Source organism: Hypanus sabinus, chromosome 17, assembly GCF_030144855.1.
Source record: "Hypanus sabinus isolate sHypSab1 chromosome 17, sHypSab1.hap1, whole genome shotgun sequence".
NCBI classification, from domain to species: Eukaryota; Metazoa; Chordata; class Chondrichthyes; order Myliobatiformes; family Dasyatidae; genus Hypanus; species Hypanus sabinus.
In genome coordinates this window covers 84,690,220-84,712,947 of record NC_082722.1, presented here as the reverse complement: position 1 = coordinate 84,712,947, position 22,728 = coordinate 84,690,220, and the positions used below count along the sequence as shown (strand labels likewise).

The 22,728-nt window shown below is 40.8% G+C and overlaps 1 protein-coding gene across 1 annotated transcript in view; it reads right to left on the bottom strand.

Moving 5' to 3' along the window:
* Positions 1 to 22,728, bottom strand: part of acsf3 (acyl-CoA synthetase family member 3) — a 120,872-nt gene that overhangs the window by 32,972 nt on the left and 65,172 nt on the right. Inside the window, exon 5 of the mRNA XM_059993385.1 lies at positions 13,931 to 14,043. Coding sequence (XP_059849368.1) covers positions 13,931 to 14,043 — 113 coding nt within the window. The remainder of the gene's footprint in view (positions 1 to 13,930; positions 14,044 to 22,728) is intronic.

Below are 22,728 nucleotides of genomic sequence, written 5' to 3'. Positions count from 1 at the left end.
TAGGCTCAGCTTTCCAATCAGTTTCTGAGGGATGATTGTGTTGAATGCTGAACTGAAGTCTACGAACAGCATCCGAATGTATGTGTCTTTTTTGTCAAGGTAGGTTAGGGCTAGGTGGAGGGTGGTGGCAATGGCATCTCTGTTGAGCGGTTGGGACGGTACTCAAATTGCAGGGGGTCCAGTGAGGTGGGCAGCAGGGTCTTGATATGCCTCATGATGAGCCTCTCAAAATACTTCATGATGATGGATGTAAGTGCAACGGGATGGTAGTCACTTATGCAGGTCACTGAAGACTTCTTCGGCACGGGGACGATGGTGGCGGCCCTGAAGCATGTTGGAACGGTGGCGCTGCTCAGGGAGGTGTTGAAGATGTCAGTGAGAACATCTGCTAGCTGGTCTGCACATCCTCTGAGCACTCTACCAGGGATGTTGTCTGGTCCAGCAGCCTTCCGTGGGTTGACCCTGCACAGGGTTCTTCTCACATCGACCACGGTGAGACACAGCACCTGGTCATCTGTAGGAGGGGTGGACTTCCTCGCCGACATGTCATTTTCCACCTCAAACAGGGTGTAGAAGTTATTCAGTGCATCTGGGAGGGAGGCATCACCTGCACAGTCAGGTGATGTTGTCCTGTAATTAGTGATGTCCTGGATGCCCTTCCACATGCGCTGCGTGTCGCCGCTGTCCTGGAAGTGGCTGTGGATTAGCTGGGCATGTGCACGCTTTGCCCCTCTGATGGCTCGGGACAACTTGGCCCTCGCTGTTGTTAGAGTGGCCTCGTTGCCTGCTCTGAAGGTGGAGTCGCGGGTCCTCAGCAGCGCACGCACCTCTGCAGTCATCCATGGCTTCTGGTTGGCGCGTATAGTGATGGTCTTGGACAGAGTAACATCATCAATGCATTTGCTGATGTAGCTGGTCACTGATGCTGTGTACTCCTCTAAGTTGGTAGAGTCGCCATCGATTGAAGCCTCCCTGAACATGTGCCAGTCAGTGTGCTCAAAGCAGCCTTGAAGAGCAGAGATGGCTCCTGCTGGCCAGGTTTTCACCTGCTTCTGAACTGGTCTGGAGTGCCTGACGAGCGGTCTGTATGCTGGGATTAGCATAACACAGATGTGGTCTGAGTAACTGAGGCGGGGGCGGGGCTCTGCCTGGTACGCGTCGGGGATGTTTGTATAAGCAAGATCCAACGCATTCTCCCCTCTCGTTGCAAGGTCCACATACTGATGGAATTTGGGGAGCAAATGTTGAATACTCTGAGAGATGCTGCCTTTAGTTGGGTATTTGTTAATGTTTCATACTCTCAGAGACGCTGCCTTTAGGTGGGTACATGTTAATGTTTCATACTCTCAGAGACGCTGCCTTTAGGTGGGTATTTGTTAATGATGAATACTCTGAGAGATGCTGCATTTAGGTGGGTATTTGTTAATGATGTTATACCCTCAGACAAATTGCCTTTAAGTGGTTATTTGTTAACAGAAACATAGAAAACCTACAGCACAATACAGGCCCTTCGGCCCACAAAGCTGTGCGGAAAATATCCTTACCTTAGAAATTACCTAGGGTTCCCATAGCCCTCTATTTTTCTAAGCTTCATGTACCCATCCAGGAGTCTCTTAAAAGACCCTATCATATCCTCCTCCACCACTGTTGCCGGCAGACCATTCCACACACTCACCACTTTCTACGTAAAAAAACTTACCCCTGACATCTCCTCTGTACCTACTTCAAAGCACCTTAAAATTGTGCCCTCTTGTGCTAACCATTTCAGCGCTGGGAAAAAGCCTTTGACTATCCACACGATCAATGCTTCTCATTCCATTATCTTATGCACTTCTATCAGGTCACCTCTCATCCTCCATCGCTCCAAGAAGAAAAGGCCGAGTTCACTCAACCTATTCTTATAATCCAATCCAGGCATCATCTTTGTAAATCTCCTCTGCACCCTTTCTATGGTTTCCACATCCTTCCTGTAGTGAGGCAACCAGAACTGAGCACAGCACTCCAAGTGGGGTCTGACCAGGGTCCTATAGAGCTGCAACATTACCTCTTGGCTCCTAAACTCAATCTCACGACTGATGAAGGCCAACGCACCGCATGCTTTCTTGACCACAGTCAACCTACGCAGCAGCTTTGACTCGGACCCCGAGATCCCTCTGATCCTCCACACTGCCAGGAGTCTTGCCATTAATACCATATTCTGCCATATTTGACCTACCAAAATGAACCACCTCACACTTATATGGCATGAACTCCATCTACCACTTCTCAGCCCAGTTTTGCATCCTAACAGCCCTCCACAATATCCACAACACCCCCAACCTTTGTGTCATCAACAAATTTACTAATCCATCCCTCATCCAGATTATTTATAAAAATCACAAAAAATAGTCAAGTCAAGTCACTTTTTATTGTCACTTCGACCATAACTACTGGTACGGTATATAGTAAAAACGAGAGAACATTCCCCAGAACAGATCCCTGAGGCACACCACTGGTCACCGACCTCCATGCAGAATACAACCACTCTTTGTCTTCTGTGGGCAGGCCAGTTCTGGATCCACAAAGCAATCTCCCCTTGGATCCCATGCCTTCTTACTTTTTCAATAAGCCTTGCATGGGGCACCTTATCAAATGCCTTGCTGAAATCCATATACACTACATCTACTGCTCTTCCTTCATCAATGTGTTTAGTCACATCCTCAAAAAATTCAATCAGGCTCATAAGGCACGACCTCCCTTTCACAAAGCCATGCTGACTATTCCTAATCATATTATGCTTCCCCAAATGTTTATAAATCCTGTCTCGCAGGATCTTTTCCATCAACTTAACAACCACTGAGGTAAGACTCACTGGTCTATAATTTCCTGGGATATCTCTACTCCCTTTTTTGAATAAGGGAACAACATTCGCAACCCTCCAATCCTTCGGAACCTCTCCTGTCCCCAGTGATGATGCAAAGATCATTGTCAGTGGCTCAGCAATCTCCTCCCTCGCCTCCCACAGTAACCTGGGGTACATCTCGTCCAGTCCCAGTGACTTATCCAACTTAATGCTTTCCAAAAGCTCCAGCACATCCTTTGCTTTAATATCTACATCATCAAGCTTTTCAGTCCTCTGCAAGTCATCCCTACAATCACCAAGATCCTTTTCTGTAGTGAATAAAGCAAAGTATTCATTAAGTACCTCTGCTATCTCCTCCGGCTCCATACACACTTTTCCACTGTCACACTTTATTGGTCCTATTCTCTCACGTATTATCCTCTTACTCTTCACATACTTATAGAATGCCTTGGGGTTTTCCTTAATCCTGTCCACCAAGGCCTTCTCATGACTCCTTCTGGCTCTCCTGATTTCTTTCTTAAGCTCCTTCCTGCTAGCCTTATAATCCTCTGGATTTCTACCATTACCTAGTTTTTCGAACCTTTCATAAACTCTGCTTTTCTTCTCGACTAAATTTAAAACAGCCTTTGTACACCATGGTTCCTGTACCCTACCATCCTTTCCATTTCATTGGAACGTACTTATGCAAATATCCCCTTGACATTTGTCACATTTCTTCTGTATGTCTCTCTGAGAACATTTGTTTCCAATTTATGCTTCCAAGTTCTTGCCTGATAACGTTACACTCTCAGAGATGCTGCCTTTAGATGGGTATTTGTTAATGTTGAATACGCTGAGAAATGATGCTTTTAGGTGGGTATATGTTAATAAGACCATAGGAGCATAATTAGGTCATTTAGTTCATTAAGACTGCTCCACCATTTTATCATGGCTGATCCATTTTCCTCTCAGCCCCAATCGCCTGTTTAGCACCCCCCAACCCCTGTATCCCTTCATGCTCTAACCAATGAAGAATCTATCAACCTCTGCCTTAATTGTACGTAAAGACTTGACCTCCACAGCTGTCTGTGGCAGCAAATTTCATAGATTCTCCATTTTCTACCTGAAGAAATTCCTCCTCAGCTCCATTCTAAAAGGATGCCCTTCTATTCTGAGGCTGGGGCTTCTGGTCTCGGATTCTCCTACCATCAGAAACATCCTCTTCACATCCACTCTGTCAAGACCTTTCACCATTTGATACATTTCAATGAGGTCACATCTCAGTCTTCTGAATTCCAGTGAATTCAGGCCCACAGCCATCAAATGCTCTTCACATGACAAGCCTTTCAATCAATCCTGAAATCACTTTTGTGAACCTTCTTTGAAACCTCTCCAGTTTCAGCACATCCTTTCTAAGATAAGGGTCCCAAAACTGCTCACAATACTCCAAATGAGGCCCCCATCAGGGCCTTATAAATTCACAACATTAGATCTTGCTTTTATACTCTAGTCCTTTCAAAATGAATGCTCACAATGCATTTGCTTTCTGCACCACAGGTCTGCATACTAACTGTAGGAAATCCTGCACAAGGACTCCCAAGTCCCTTTGCACCTTGGTTTTTGTATTTTCTCTCCACTTAGAAAATAGTTAACATTTTCATTTCTTCTACCAAAGTGCATAACCATACACTTCCCGAAACTGTATTCCATCTGCAATTTCTTTGGCCATTTTCCTAATCTCTCCTAAGTCCTTCTGTAGCCTCTCTACTTTCTCAAGACTACCTGCCCCTTCATCTATTTTCATATCATCTGCAACCTTTGCAACAAAGCCATCAATTCCATCATCCAAATCATTGACAGATAACATAAAAATAAGCGGTCCCAACACAGACCCCTGTGGAACATCACTTGTCACTAACAGTCCACAAGAGAAGGCTCCCTTTATTCACAGTTTTCGTCTCCTGTCAATCTGCCACTGCTTTATTCATGCTAGAATCTTTCCTTGTAATACCATGGGCTCATAGCATGTTAAGCAGCCTCACGTTTGGCACCTTATCAAAGGCCTTTTGAGAATCCAAGTACACAACACACACCAATTCCACTTTGTCTATCCTGCTTGTTATTTCTTCAAAGAATTCCAACAAATTTGACAGACAGGATTTTCCCTTGAGGAAACCACGCTGACTACAGCCTATTTTATCATGTGCTTCCAAGTACCCTGAAACCACATACTTAACAATTGACTCCAACATCTTCTCAACCACTGAGGTCAGTCAAAATGGCCTATAGTTTCCTTTCTTCTGCCTTCTTGAAGAGTACAGTGGCATTTGCAATTTTCCAGTCTTCCCGAACCATTTCAGAATCTAGTGATTCTTGAAAAATCACTACTAATGCCTCCACAATCTCTCCAGCTACCTCTTTCAGAATTCTGGGGTGTACACAATCTGGTCCAGGTGACTTATCTACCTTCAGACCTTTCAGTTTCCCAAGACCCTTCTCCTTTGTAATGGTAACTTCACACACTTCATGACCCCTGACACCTGGAACTTCCACCATACTGCTAGAGTCTTCCACAGTGAAGAATGATGCAAAATACTTATTCAATTCATCCACCATTTCCTTGTCCCCCATTACTATCCCTCCAGCATCATTTTCCAGTGGTCCGATATTCACTCTCACCTCTCTTTTACACTTTATGTATTGAAAAGAACTTTTGGTATCCTCTTTAATATTATTGGTTAGCTTATTTTTGTATTACGTCTTTATTTTCTTAACAACTTTTTTTCAGTAGTCTTCTGTTGGTTTTTAAAAGCCTCCCAATCCTCTAACTTCCCACTAATTTTTGCTTTATTATATGCCCTCTCTTTGGCTTTTATGTTGACTTTGACTTCCCTTGTAAGCTACAGTTATATCATCTTGCCTTTAGAATACTTCTTCCTCTTTGATATGTACAGTATATATCCTGTACCTTACAAATTGCTTCCAGAAATTCCAGCCATTGCTGCTCTGACATCATCCCTACCAATGTTCTTTTTCAGTCAATTCTGGCCAGCTCCTCTCTCATGCCTCTGTAATTCCCTTTACTCCACTATAATGACGATACATCTGATTTTAGCTTCTCCACAAAATTTGAGAGTGAATTGATCATATTATGATCATTTTCCCCTCAGGGTTCTTTTACCTTAAGCTCTCTGATTAATTTTCAGTTCGTTTTACACACCCAATCTAGAATAGTTGATCCTCTAGTGGGCTCAACACGAGCCGTCTTGTAGGCACTTCAGAAACTCCCCACTTAGAATCTAGCATCAACATGATTTTCCCAATCTACCTGCATATTGAAATCCCCTATGACTATTGTAACATTACCCTTTTGGCATGCATTTTCTATCTTAACTGCTTTACAGGAGCACCATTTAGAGGGTTCTGACAAGCTTCATCCTCATCTGGTATGAGAACAGTCAAGTGTCAGGCTGGAAGTCTCCACAAAGACTGTGAGAATAGCTGAGAGGATCACAGAGGTCCCCCTACCAAACATCAGGGATATTTACCAGCAATGCTATGTACACAGGGCCCTTAGAATTAAGGATCCCACTCATCCATCCAGCATCCTCTTTTGCTTTTTACCATCAGGCGGACGACTATGATGCATAAAAATGAACGGTCAGGATGAGAAACAGTTTTATCCCTCAGGCCATTAGGCTTCTGAACTCCTGCCACATCGTATTTGAAGTGTCACTGGTTAATCTGTTCTATAGCATACAATATTTATAGTTTATTTATGTGTGACCCATTGGCAGATTTTATCCTTACCTTCATAAGTTATCGAGTGTAATGTGTGTTTGTGTACTACTGTGCTTTACACCCTGATTCGAAGAAATGTTTACTGTTTCTATATTCTTTGTATGGTTATATATGTTATATACATGTATATAGTTAATTAACAATAAACTTGACTTGACTCCCATTGTAATTTGTAGGCCACATCCTTACTGTTTGGGTCTGCATACAATTCCCTTAAGGGTCTTTTTACCCCTGCAGTTCCTTAGCTCTGTCCACAACGATTCCACACCTTCCTACCATATGTCACCTCTTTCTAATGATTTGATTTCATCATTTACCAACAGAGCAACGCCATCTTCTCTACTTTCTTGCCTGTCCTTTCAATATCCTTGGACATTAAGCTCCCAGCTATAATCCTCTTTCAGCCATGATTCAGAGATGCCTACAGCATCATACATACCGATCTGAAACTGTGCTACAAGTTCATCTACCTCATTCTGTACACTGATTGCATTCAAATACAGCACTATCAGTTCTGTACTCACCCTTTTCTATTTTGTCTGCCTTTTATGTTGAAATTCAACCTATTGACTGTAATTTTGGTCTATCATCAGCCTCTCCTCACCAGGAGTCTCACTGCACATTGCCTTTGTTTGTAATCCAATTACTTCATCTTTAGCACTATCATCCCCTGCCAAATTGGTTTAAACCCACCCAAACAACTCTAGACAACTTGTTTGCAAGGATATTGGACACCCTTGGGTCCAGGTGAAACTTCACCCTTTTGTACTGGTCATACCTTCTCCAGAAGAAATCCCAATTATCCAGAAATTTGAACCCCTGTCCCCTGCACCAGTTCCTCAGCCATGCATTCACCTGCCAAATCATCCCATCCTTACCCTCACTGGCATGTGGCACAGGCAGCAATCCAGAGATTACTATCCTGGAGGTCCTGTTTCTCAGCTTTCTACCTAGCTCCCAAAAATCTCTCTTTAGGACATCCTCACCTTGTCTACTTATGTCATTGGTGTCAATATGTGCCAAAACTTCTGGCTGCTCATCCTTGCCTTTAAGAATACCATGGACCTGATCTGAGACATCCCTGATCCTGCCAGCAGGAAGGCAACATTCCATTCGGGTGTTTCTATCGCGCCTACAAAACCTCGTCTCTGTTCCTCTAAGGAATCTCCTACCAACACTGCAATCCTCTTAACCTCTCTACTCTTCAGAGCCACAGAACCAGACTAAGTGCCACAGACCTGGTCACTGTGGCTCCCTGTAGGCCACTCTCCTCAGTAGAATCTAATTATTGAAGTGAATAGCCATATAGGTGTACTCTGCACTGGCTGTGCATTTCCCTTCCTTCTCCTGACAGTCATCCAGTTACCCATCTCCTTTAATCTAGGGGTTACTGCCTCCCTGTAATTCCTGTCTATTACCTCCCCATTTTCCTGTATGAGTCGAAGGTCATTGCAGCTCCAGTTCCTTAATACGTTCTCTCAGGAGCTGCAGCTCGATGCATCTGGCACAGATGTGTGTATCTGGGAGACTGGAAGTCTCCAGACTTCCCGCATCCCAAACACAGTACAAAACATTGCCCCTGGAGCTGTCCTCACTACACTACTCTGCCCCAACAGATGAGAAATAAACAAATAAGAAGAGAGAGAATAATTTACATCCAAGCCTGATGAGCCAAAGCCACTCCAAACACTGGCACACTCACAGGAATGGCTGCTCCACGTGCACCTGAACTACCTTTATAGGCTCTTGCTAATGAATCCCTCTCGCTGATCGGTTAATGCTGTTATACTCTCAGAGATGCTGCCTTTAGGTGGGTATTTGTTTTGGGTAAACAGATCTCCCGGTGCCTTCGGGCTGTAGGCAAGAATGTGCCTTGGGTGTGTTGATTGATAATGCAAACAATGCATGCAACTGCATGTTTAACTTTATTTATTTAGAGATCCACAGTAGAACAGACCCGTCCAGCCAGCCGAGCTGCGCCTCCCAACAACCCAGCAATTCGACCCTAGACTAATCACAGGAAGATTTACAGTGACCAACTAACACACACACACACACACACCTTCTTACAGAGGATGCCGGAATTGAACTTCAGCCTAACACCCCAATCTGTAATAGCATTGGGCTAAATGCCACACTACTGTGGAGCCCCAGCTACATGTGTATGTGATAAATAAAACTGAACTGAACCTCCCTGCCCACGATGTACCAGTATAATTAGTTGTGAAATCAAGGGCAGCACTTGCCTCATCCAATCTTCCTTCACACTGCACTGCAGCTGATCTTGGCTCTTGGTTCTGATGTGGAAATGTGAAGCCAGCCTGAGGTGGAGCAGTCATTTCAAACCACTTCTCCTGACATCAGAATCATGTTAAACCAAGATGGTTAAATCCTGATCAGATCATTGAGAGGCTGGCAGCTGGAGTGTTTAGCTCTTCCTGCAAGTTTGAAATCATTTGCTGTACATTTCTAGACTATCATACTGTAGGTTATTAGCAGCCTCTCCACCACAGATACAGATGGTGCACAATTATACACCATTACCCCACTACATCTCAACACTCATTTACACCTATAGCTTTCTAATCACATCTTAGAAATGGATATACACAGAGATCGGACTTAGAACCACAGAATCATAGAACATTACAGCACAGAAACAGGCCTTTTGGCCCTTCTTGGCTGTGCCGAACCATTTTTCTGCCTAGTCCCACTGACCTGCACCATATCCCTCCAAACCCCTCTCATCCATATGCCTGTCCAAGTTTTTCCTAAATGTCAAAAGTGAGCCCGCATTCACCACTTCATCTGGCAGCTCATTCCACACTCCCACCACTCTCTGTGTGAAGAAGCACCCCCCCCCCCAATGTTCCCTTTAAACTTTTCCCCTTCACCCTTAACCCATGACCTCTGTTTTTTTTCTCCCCTAGCCTCAGTGGAAAAAGCCTGCTTGCATTCACTTTATCTATACCCATCATAATTTTATACACCTCTATCAAATCACCCCTCATTCTCCTACGCTCCAGGGAATAAAGTCCTAACCTATTCAACCTTTCTCTGTAACTCAGTTTTTCAAGTCCCGGCAACATCCTTGTAAACCTTCTCTGCAGACTTTCAACCTTATTTTCCTGTAATTAGGTGACCAAAACTGCACACAATACTCCAAATTCGGTCTCACCAATGTCTTATACAACCTCACCATTACATTCCAACTCTCATACTCAATACTTTGATTTATAAAGGCCAATGTACCAAAAGCTCTCTTTATGACCTTATCTACTTGTGACACCACTTTTAGGGATCCCAGATTCCTCTGCTCTACTGCACTCCTCAGTGTCCTACCATTTACTTTGTATGTTCTACATTGGTTTTGATCTTCTGAAGTGCAATACCTCACACTTGTCCACATTAAACTCCATCTGCCATTTTTCAGCCCATTGCTCCAACTGGTCCAAATCCCTCTGCAAGCTTTGAAAACCTTCCTCACTGTCCACTACACCTCCAATCTTTGTATCATCAGCAAATTTGACTTGACAAGAAAAGGAGGAAGTCATGCAGGGGTTGTCTACAGAGTCTCTGTAGGTGGAAGTTAGGAATAGGAACTGGTCAATAACTCTACTGGGTGTCTATAGACCACCCAATAGTAACAAGGACATCAAGAAGCAGATAGGAAGACAGATTCTTGAAAGGTGTAATAATAACAGGGTTGTTGTGGTGGGAGATTATAATTTCTTAAATATTGATTGGCATTTCCCTAGAGTGAGGGGTTTAGATGGGGTGGAGTTTATTAGGTGTGTTCAGGAAGGTTTCTTGACACAATATGTATATAGGGTTCTCAGTAATATTAACTGTAATATTACCTGTTAACTGCTAATTATAAAATGGCTTCTCTGTAATGTTAACTATGAGGTAATGTTCTCTGTAGCTGAAATGTTTGGGTTGTAACTACTGATAACGGAGGGACTAACCAATGGAAGACTTGTTATTCTATCTGTATGTGTGGGAACCGGGGTTGGTGTGTGGGAAGTTCGGCGAGGAGAAGCGAAGAGCGAGGATGTGCTGGAAGTGCACTGGTAGACCACCATGGGTTGGTCCCAGTCCAAGGGTCGTGGAGTTCGGAGGAAATCAAATGGTGGACCGAGGATACTGCATGAGCTCCAACGTGTGCATGAACTGTATAATCTCTATTCTTGGTGCCTTTTTATTTTATATTCTTTTATTTCTCTACTAACCCCATAATCACAGTAAAATTTATAAAGTGTGATCGTTTAAACATACATTATGTACTGACTGATATTTTACATTGTGGGTTTGTGCCGGGGTGCATACACAGTATCTACGCAAACGTGAGACACAGTTGGGCAGACAGACGGCAATTTCCCCCAGACGAACGTGGGTTGATAGAGCTGAGTGTTACATGCAGATAAGCCTACAAGAGGAGAGGCTGCACTTGATCTGGTATTGGGAAAAATGAACCTGGTCAGGTGTCAGATCTCTCAGTGGGAGAGCATTTTGGAGAGAATGATCACAATTCTATCTCCTTTACCATAGCATTGGAGAGAGATAGGATCAAACAAGTTAGGGAAACATTTAATTGGAGTAAGGGGAAATATAAGGCTATCAGGCAGGAACTTGGAAGCATAAATTGGAAACAGATGTTCTCAGGGAGAAAATAAATGTGGCAAATGTTCAGGGGATACTTGCGTGGGGTTCTGCATAGATACATTCCAATGAGACAGTGAAATGATGGTAGAGTACAGGAACCGTCGTGTGCAAAGGCTGTTGTAAATCTAGTCAAGAAGAAAAGAAGAGTTTATGAAAGGTTCAAAAAACTAGGTAGTGATAGAGATCTAGAAGATTATAAGGCTAGCAGGAAGGAGCTTAAGAATGAAATTAGGAAAGCCAGAATCGGCCTTAAAAAAGCCTTGGCGGACAGGATTAAGGAACCCCCAAGGCATTCTACAAGTATGTGAAAAACAAAAGGATAAGACATGAGAAAATAGGACCAATCAAGTGTGACAGTGGAAAAGTGTGTATGGAACCAGAGGAGATAGCAGAGGTACTTAATGAATACTCAGCTTCAGTATCCACAATGGAAAAGGATCTTGGCAATTGCAGGGATGACTTGCAGCAGACTGAAAAGCTTGAACATGCAGATATTAAGGAAGAGGATGTGATAGAGCTTTTGGAAAGTATCAAGTTGGATAAGACACCGGGACCGGACAAGATGTATCCCAAACTACTGTGGGAAGCAAGGGAGAAGATTGCTGAGCCTCTGACGATGATCTTTACATCATCAATGAGGACGGAAGAGGTTCTAGAGGATTGAAAGGTTGCGGTTGTTGTTCCCTTATTCAAGAAAGAGAGTAGGGATAGCCCAGGAATTTAAAGACCAGTGAGTCTTACCTCAGTATTTGGTAAGTTGATGGAGAAGATCCTGAGAGGTAGGATTTATGAACATTTGGAGAGGCATAATATGATTAGGAATAGTCAGCACGGCTTTGTGAAAGGCAGGTCGTGCCTTACGAGCTTGATTGAATTTTTTGAGGATGTGACTAAACATAATGATGAAGGTAAAGCCATAGATGTAGTGTATATGGATTTTTGCAAAGCATTTGATAAGGTACCCCATGCAAGGCTTATTGAGAAAGTAAAGAGGCATGGAAACCAAGGAGACATTGCTTTGTGGATCCAGAACTGGCTTGCCCACAGAAGGCAAAGAGTGGTTGTAGACAGGTCATATTCTGCATAGAGGCCAGTGACCAGTAGCATGTCTCAGGTATCTGTCCTGGGACCCTTACTCTTAGTGATTTTTATAAATGACCTGGATGAGGAAGTGGAGGGATGGGTTAGTAAATTAGCTGATGACACAAAGGTTGGGGTTGTTGTGGATAGTGTGGAGGGCTGTCAGAGGTTACAGCGGGACATTGATAGAATGCAAAACTGGGCTGAAAAGTGGTAGATGGAGTTCAACCCAGATAAGTGTGAGGTGGTTCATTTTGGTAGGACAAATATGATGGCAGAATATAGCATTAATGGCTATGCAGATTGACTCTGTGATTAAGAAGGCATACGGTGCATTAGCCTTCATCAATCGTAGGATTTAATTTAAGAGCCGAGGGGTAATGTTGCAGCTATATAGGACCCTGGTCAGACCCCACTTGGAGTACTGCGCCTCACTAAAGGAAGGACGTGGAAACCATAGAAAGGGTGCAGAGGAGATTTACAAGGATGTTGACTGGATTGGGGAGCATGCCTTATGAGAATAGGTTGAGTGAACTTGGCCTTTCCTCCTTGGAGCGACAGAGGATGAGAGGTGACCTGATAGAGGGGTATAAGATGATGAGAGGCATCAATCGTGTGGATAGTCAGAGGCTTTTCCCCAGGGCTGAAATGCCTAGCATGAGAGGGCACACGTTTAAGGTGCTTGGAAGTAGGTACAGAGGAGATATCAGGGGTAAGCTTTTTTACGCAGAGAGTGGTGAGTGCGTGGAATGGGCTGCCAGCAGCAGTGGTGGAGGCGAATACAATAGGGTCTTTTAAGAGACTCCTGGATAGGTACATGGAGCTTAGAAAAATAGAGGGCTATGGGTAAGCCTAGGTACTTCTAAGGTAAGGACATGTTCGGCACACCTTTGTGAGCCCAAGGGCCTGTATTGTACTGTAAATTTTCTGTGTTTCTAATCCTGCACAGTAACTTGCCTCTTCCTACAAACTTACAACCTGAAGATAGACCAGTACAGTACAGTACTGGCCCTTTGACCCACGATGTTGTGCTGATCTTTTAACCTACTCTAAGATGAATCTAACCCTCCCCTCATACATAGCCCTCTATTGTTCTATCACCCATGTGAAATATCTAAGAGTCTCCAAATCTATCTGCCTCTACCAGCACCCCCGTTAGCATATTCCACATACTCGCCATTCTGTATGTAAAATGACCTATCTCTGACAACCCCCACCCCCCCCATACTTTACTCCAATTATGCCCCCCATTTTTGTCCTGGGAGGAAGTCTCTACCTGTCCACTCAATCTATGCCTATTATCTTGTATACCTCTATCAAGTCACCTCTCATCCTCCTTACCTTCCAAAGACAAACTCCCTAGCTCACTCAACCTATCCTTTGGGGAGCAGGCTTCCCTGTAGAACATACACCCTGTACACTGTCACTTCATGCACACAACTCCCTATAAACCATGCACATTGGCTCTTTACCTAGCAATGCCCTTTTCTTCAGTGATGGTAGCAGCTCCATTATGCACATACCTGTTCTCCCTCTATATGGCCATACTGCTATCTTCCTTACCTTAGTGCCTGTACTGTCACCCTCAGCAATGACAGTGTAAGAGGAGTGGTTCCTTGTGGAGTTTTCTTTTGCAATTTGCACCTCCACTCCTGGCAGTGGGTTCCCAACAGCCCCTGGGTAAAATTAAACATATGTTTTGTAATACTGAGAGTCCTGCCTTGAGATGAGATAAGTTACAACCATTGTCAAACACCGCTCTGGAGATATGGTCAACATTTTGTTCACGGGCAAGGTAATAGTTGTTCAGTGACTCACCTGGACAGTAGACATCTGAACCACTGATCAAAAGAAATGCAAACTCAAACCCTTCCTCCAAAACTGCCAGCCAGGGAATTTACATTAAACTAGAAAGTTGCCAAAGCCAGTTATAATAAAACTAATCATCAGAGTACCGTGTTGACAAAAATCTTCTGATGCCTCTCTGGGAAGGAAATATGCTGTCTTCAAGTGGTCCATTGTGTGTGTGACCAAACCCACCTACATGGGTGACTCATGATGACCTCTCCAGTTTAGATGCATTTTTCCTCCTAGCCCCAGTCTCCTGTCTTCTCACATCCCTTCATGCCCTAACCAATCAAGGATCTAACAACCTCTGCCTTAAATATGAGCAGATTACAAGCAGGATAGATAAAGGGGATGCAGTGGATGCTGTATAATCGGATTTCCAGAAGGCCTTTGACATGGTACCATGCATGAGGCTGTTTACCAAGTAAAGAACCTATGGTATTATAGGACAGTTACTAGTATGATTAGAGATTTGACTGATTGGTAGGAGGCATAAGAGGGAATAAGAGGATCCTTTTCTGGTTGACTGCCAGTGACTAGTGGTGTTCCACAGGGGTCAGTGTTGGGACCACTTCTTTTCCTTATCTAACAAAAGATGTGCTGTAATTGGAGAGGCTTCAGAGAAGCTTCACAAGGATGATTCCAGGGATGAAAGGGTTATCATATGAGGAACATTTGATGGCTCTGGGCCTGTACTTAGAAGGATGGGGGGGGGGGGGGCAGTGGATCTCATTGAAATATTTCAAATGTTCAAAGGCCTACACAGAATAGATGTGGAAAGGATGTTTCCCATGGTGGGAGAGTCTAGGACAAAAAGGCACAGCCTCAGGATAGGCTCTGTCCATTTAAAACAGAGATGCAGAGAAATTTCTTTAGCCAGAGGGTAATGAATTTGTGGAATTTTTTCTCTGAATTGGATATACACATCTATACTTTGTAATAAGATTTATTTTTTTAAGATGTCGTTTCTTCCTCCCATAAGACTTTGCTTTCTGTGATCGTTTATTTGTTTGCTTGTACTTGAATATGGGACGAATGTTTTAGATTTTTAGACCTTTTTTATATTGTAGTGATTATTGAATCCTCTTTCTATTCTATTTTGATGACTTTTTAAAAATTTTTTTTAATAGATTGGTGAATTTACATTTATATTTTGTAATATGGTTTTTTCAAAATGTCATTTCTTCTTCCCATAAGTCTTTGCCTTTGGAACATGTCATCTACTTGTATTTGAATATGGAATTTTTTTAAAGGCATATTACATTTTTTTTAAACTTTAATGTTTATTCTTTTTTTTATTAATGATCTTTTGTTTTATTATATTACTTTTTTTTCCTCTTTTTGATTGATATATATTTTTTTCTTATCAACCCTTTATCTAAGCCTGGGTGTTATATTGTCTCTTTTTACCTTTTCGTGGAGTTGCCGTCTTGAAAATGGGGGTAATATTAGTATTAGTTCGTGCGCCTGCCGCTTCGCTTTTTTTCGAGGGTTTGGGGGAGGAGGTAGGGATCTTGTTTCACGCTTTTGCTTTTAGTTTATGGGCCGACTTTAAATTATTAATATTGTTGAGGTGTCATGCTCTCCGGTTGCTCCTGAATCATTTTTCCTTCTTCCTGAATTATGGGTTATGTGTCTTTTTAACCTTTTATGATATATACAATTAATGTTGGCATGATGGATAAGTCTATTCATTTTATCTCTTGGAATACTAATGGTTTAAACCATGCGATTAAACGTAAAAAAATATTTAAAGTATTCCATAGACTAAATGCTAATGTTATCTTTGCACAGGAGACCCATATTAGGAGGGAGGATAATCAACACTTTTTTAGGTTCTGGAGGGGTCAACAATTTCATTCGAATTTTACTGCCAAAATTAGGGGTGAGTCTATTTTTATAGACCCCTCAATTTCGTTTACACATCATGAAATTATTTCTGACCCACAGGGCAGATTTTTGTTGATTACTGGTTCACTTTTTTAATTGAAAAGTGGCTCTAGTTAATATTTATGCTCCAAACTTCGACTGCCCTGAATTTTTTAAACGTTTATTTACTTCCCTTCCTAATTTAAATGAACATATGTTGATAATGGGTGGAGATTTCAATTGTTGTTTGAATCCTTTGATGGATAGATCTAAACCTATTCGAACTCTTCCGAATAGATCAGCCTCACTTATTAATTCCTTTATGGTTGATTCGGGAATTACTGAACTATGGCGGTTTTTGAACCCTAAAGATAAAGAATTTTCATTTTTTTCACATGTTTATCGTAGTTATTCTAGAATTGATTATTTTCTTATTGATCACCGTTTATTAACAGATGTTACTGATTGTAAATACGATTCTATTGCCATTCACGCTCCTTTGAAGTTGTCTATTAAGGTATCGGATTCCTCCATTAATACTAGATCTTGGAGACTCAACGCTACTTTGCTTCAAGATCCAGAATTTGTCACCTTCATAGAACAGCAAATTGACTTGTTTTTCTCAACAAATTATACCGAAGAGATTGACAGAGGAATACTCTGGGATTCTTTTAAGGCTTTTATCCGTGGACAAATTATCTCATATTCCGCTGGTAAAAGAAAACAAAGGTATCTTGATATAGCTATGTTGGTGGATAAAATTAAAGAAATTGATAAGATTTATTCCGTGACTCCTACCAAAGAACTTTATAAGAAGAGAGTTGAGCTTCAAATGGAACATAGCTTATTATTATCTCCTTCAATTGAGAATCAATTAATTAAGACCAGGGCTCAATTTTATATTCATAGTGATCGAACTGATAAATTATTAGCAAACCAATTAAAAGTTATTTCGACTAAGTGACAAATTATTAAAATTCATAAACAAGACGGTAATTTGACTACTGATCATAAAGAAATTAATAATACATTCCAAGATTTTTATAAATCTTTATATCAATCAAAATCTGATGGCGATCTGTCCATGATGGATAATTTTTTTAATAATTTGAATATCCCCAAACTGACAGATGAAGATCGGAGTTTGTTTGATGCTCCTATTTCTATGGCGGAAGTAGGAGAAGCTATTTCATCAATGAATTCAGGGAAAGCTCCTGGCCCTGATGGTTATATTATGGAATTTTTAAAAACTTTTTCTTCTTTCCTTTCCCCATGGTTATGTGAAATTTTCAATGATGCATTCATTAAGAAGAGATTACCCCAGTCTTTTTATGAAGCTACTATCTCTCTAATTCTTAAAAAAGCTAAGGATCCTACTTTATGTGCATCCTATCGCCCTATATCACTATTAAATGTAGACTCTGAGATTCTTACAAAAATTTTAGCTATTAGGTTAGAAAAGATACTATCACAGATTATTTCAGAAGATCAAACTGGTTTTATTAAGAACCGGTACTCCTTTTTCAATGTTAGAAAATTGATTAATATAATTTATACCTCCTCATCTAGAACCCCAGAATGTGTCATTTCATTGGACGCTGAAAAAGCTTTTGATAGAGTTGAATGGACTTATTTATTTAATGCGTTAAAAATTTTAACTTTAGTTCTAATTTTATATCATGGATTAAACTAATATATTATAAACCTGTTGCTTCTGTTCTTACAAATAATCATAGATCCTCTTTTTTTCAATTATCTCGTGGTACAAGGCTGTCCTTTAAGTCCTTTATTATTTAATATTGCATTAGAACCTTTAGCCATTGCTATTCGTGAATCTCCTAATATTTTTGGTATTACCCATAATGAGAAGTTATATAAGTTATCACTATATGCTGATGACTTGTTGTTATATATTTCTGATCCTGATAGGTCTATTCCCGCTATTCTATTCTATCCTTGTTGGCTCAATTTGGTAGTTTTTCTGGTTATAATTTAAATTTGGATAAAAGTGAATTGTTCCCTTTAAATGCGCAAACTTCATTGAATGATAGGGTACCATTTAAAATTGTTACTGATAACTTTACTTATTTAGGTATAAAAATTACCAAGAAACATAAAGATTTATTCAGATTGAATTTTTTACCTTTGCTTCATCAAATTCAACAACTTACTACTAGTTGGTCTCCCTTATCCTTATCATTGGTTGGTCGGATTAATGCTATTAAAATGATGGTTTTACCGAAATTTTTATATTTATTTCAAGCTTTACCAATTTTTATTCCTAAATCTTTTTTTGACAATATAGATTCAAAAATTTCCTCATTTGTGTGGCAAAATAAAAACCCCAGGTTAAGTAAAAAACAGTTACAGAAACCTAAAAAAGATGGTGGTTTAGCTTTACCTAACTTTAGATTTTACTATTGGGCGAATAATATTCGAAACTTAATATACTGGAAACAAGATTTGGATTCACCATTATGCCCACAGTGGGTAAATTTGGAATGTAATGATGTACAAGGATATTCTTTATTCTCCGTTCTTGGTTCTTCTCTTCCCATTGATTTAGTCAAATTCAATAAACAGATATCTAACCCTATTGTCAAACACACATTACGAATTTGGTTTCAATTTCGTAAGTTTTTTTCCTTGAGAAATTTTGTTCTTGATAGCCCTATCTTATTTAACTTTTTTTTTAAACCTTCTTTAATAGATCAAGCCTTTAGTGTATGGAAAAGGAAAGGTATAATATGTTTTCGTGATCTTTTTTTTGAAGGTAATTTGATGTCTTTTGACCAACTTTCCAACAAATTTAGGTTACCTAAATCTTATTTTTTTAGATATTTACAAATCAGAAACTTTTTATATAAAGTTTTACCATTCTTTCCCAATTCAACTCTGATAGATTTTTTAGATATGATTTTTACCTTGAATCCTTGTCAGAAGGGTTTAGTGTCTCTTATTTATAATATGATTATGAAGATTCAACCAGAAATATCAGGCAGAATTAAACAAGATTGGGAAAAAGAGCTTCAATATACTATACCAACAGAAAAATGGGAAAAAATTCTACAAATGGTTAATTCTTCTTCTCTATGCGCTAAACATGCTTTAATACAATTTAAGATAGTACATAGAGCTCACATGTCTAAAGATAAGCTTGCTCGATTCTACTCCCATATTAACCCTCAATGTGACAGATGTCACTCAGAAGTTGCTTCATTGACCCACATGTTTTGGTCATGTCCCGCTTTACATAACTATTGGAAGGACATATTTGCTATCATTTCCTCAGTTTGGAATATTGATTTACAACCCCATTTTATTACTGCAATTTTTGGTATACCAAATTAGGATGGTAATCGACTTTCCCCTTCAATTAGACGAATGATCGCTTCTGTAACCCTAATGGCTAGAAGGTCTATATTACAAAATTGGAAAGAAGTAAACCCTCCTACCACATTTCAGTGGTTCTCTCAAACTATTTCTTGTTTGAGCTTAGAAAAAATTAGAAGTACTATTTTTGATCCATCAATTAAATTTGAAGAAACTTGGGGACCGTTTATTCAACATTTTCATATGAGTTAATTTGACCTCTTCCGGACCTTTTCTCTTTTTATCCTTGTTCTGGTATGGAGTTCTGGAGTTTTTGACACTATCATGTATATATAAACTATTATTATTGCCCATGTTAGTTCAGGTTTATTTTTTTTTCTAATATATATTTTTTCTTGTATTTTTTTCTTTTCTCTCTTTTAGAGATTATCCTTTTTCACGTATAATCAATATAGGTTTGACTGATTATTATATGATGTTTTTTTACTGATATTTTAATAAGATATTGATATCTTATTACTAGTTCAATGTCAAGCCTAATGTATTTACAATCTATTCAGTATTATGTTATGTTATTTTTTATATGTGAAAATCAATAAAAAGATTGAAAAAGAAAAAGAAAGAACTCTGGGGTGTACCCAATCTGTTCCGGGTGACTTATCTACCGTCAGACCCTTAAGGTTCCCAAGACCCTTCTCTTTAGTAATGATAACTTCACACACGTCATGACCCGAGACCTAGAATTTCCACCATACTGCTAGTGTCTTCCACAGTGAACGCTGACATAAACTACTTATTCAGTTCATCCGCCATTTCCTCGCCCCTCCATTACTACCTCTCAGCATTGTTTTCAGAAATATACTCTTGCCTTTCTTTTACACTTTATGTATTGAAGAAACTTTTGGTATCCTCTTTATGTTATCGGCTAGCTTACTTTTGTATTCCATCTTTTCCTTCTTAATGACTTTTTTGTTCTCATAAGTTGATTCTTAAAAGTTTCCCAATCCTCTAACTTCCCGGTGGGAAGTTCAGTGGGAACTGAACTGAAGAGACTGGGGAAGAGGTGGTTGACTCACAAATAGAGAAAGCTTGGAGATAGTGTGTGAGGGAGGATAGGCAGGTGATAGAGAAGGGATGTGCTCAAGAGGACAGTTTGAGATATGTCAATTTTAACGCAAGGAGTATTGTGAACAAAGCGGATGAGCTTAGAGCGTGGATCAGTACTTGGAGATATGATGCAGTGGCCATTACAGAGACTTGGACAGCTCAGGGACAGGAATGGTTACTTCAAGTGCCAGGTTTTAGATGTTTCAGAAAGGACAGGGAGGGAGGCAAAAGAGGTGGGGACGTGGCACTGTTGATCAGAGATAGTGTCATGACAGCAGAAAGGATGGATGTCATGAAGGGATTATGGGTGGAGGGTAGGAATAGGAAGAGATCAATAACTTTACTAGGTGTTTTTTATAGGCCGCCCAATAGTAACAAGGATATCGAGGAGCAGATAGGGAAACAAATCCTGGAAAGGTGTAATAATAACAGAGTTGTCATGATGGGAGATTTTAATTTCCCAAATATCAAATGGCACCTCCCTAGAGTGAGGGGTTTAGATGAGGTGGAGTTCGTTAGGTATGTTTCTTGACACAATATGTAGATAAGCCTACAAGAGGAGAGACTGTACTTGATTCGGTATTGAGAAATGAACCTGGTCAGGTGTCAGATCTCTCAGTGGGAGAGCATTTTGGAGATAGTGAACATAATTCTATCTCCTTTACAATAGCATTGGAGAGAGATAGGAACAGACAAGTTAGAAAAGCGTTTAATTGGAGTAAGGGGAATTATGAGGCTTTCAAGCAGGAAATTGGAAGCTTAAATTGGAAACGGATGTTCTCAGGGAAAAGTATGGAAGAAATGTGGCAAATGTTAAGGGGATATTTGTGTGGAGTTCTGCACAGGTACGTTCCAATGAGGCAGGGAAGTTATGGTAGGGTGCAGGAACCACGGTGCACAAAGGCTGTTGTAAATATAGTCAATAAGAAAAGAAAAGCTTACGAAAGCTTCAGAGAGCTAGGTAATGTTAGAGATCTAGAACATTATAAGGCTAACAGTAAGGAGCTTAAAAAAGAAATTAGGTGAGCCAGAAGGGACAATGACAAGGCCTTGGCGGGCATGATTAAAGAAAACCCCAAGGCATTCTACAAGTATGTGAAGAGCAAGAGGATAAGATATGAAAGAATCAGCCCTATCAAGTGGGAAAGTGTGTATGGAACCAGAGGAAACAGCAGAGGTACTTAATGAATACTTCAGTATTCAATATGGAAAAGGATCTTAGTGATTGTAGTGATGACTTGTAGCAGACTGAAAAGCTTGAGCATGTAGATATTAAGAAAGGGGATGTGCTGGAACTTTTGGAAAGCATCAAGTTAGGTAAGTCGCTGGGACCGGACAAAATGTACCCCAGGTTACTGTGGGAGGTGAGGGAGGAGATTGCTGAGCCACTGACAATGATCTTTGAATCATCAATGGGGACGGGAGAGGTTCTGGATGATTGGAGGGTTGCTGATGTTGTTCTTTTATTCAAGAAAGGGAGTAGAGATAGCACAGGAAATTATAGACCAGTGAGTCTTACTTCAGTGGTTGGTAAGTTGATGGAGAAGATCCTGAGAGGTAGGATTTATGAACATTTGGAGAGGCATAATATGATTAGGAATAGTCAGCATGGCTTTGTCAAGGGCAGGTTGTGGCTTACGAGCCTGATTGAATTTTTTGAGGATGTGACTAAACACAATGATGAAGGAAGAGCAGTAGATGTAATGTATATGGATTTCAGCAAGGCATTTGATAAGGTACCCCATCCAAGGCTTATTGAGAAAGTAAGGAGGCATGGGATCCAAAGGGACATTGCTTTGTGGATCCAGAACTGGCTTGCCCACAGAAGGCAAAGAGTGGTTGTCGACAGCTCATATTCTGCATGGAGGTCGGTCACCAGTGGGGTGCTTCAGTTATCTGTTGTGGGACCCTTACTCTTCGTGATTTTTATAAATGACCTGAAGGAGGAAGTGGAGGGATTGGTTAGTAAGTTTGCTGATGACACAAAGGTTGGAGGTGTTATGGATAGTGTGGAGGGCTGTCAGAGGTTACAGCAGGACATTGAAAGGATGCAAAACTGGGCTGAGAAGTGGCAGATAGTGTTCAACCCAGGTAAGTGTGAGGTGGTTCATTTTGGTGGGTCGAATATGGTATTAATGGTATGACTCTTGGCAGTGTGGAGGGTCAGAGGGATTTTGGGGTCTGAGTGCATAGGACACTCAAAG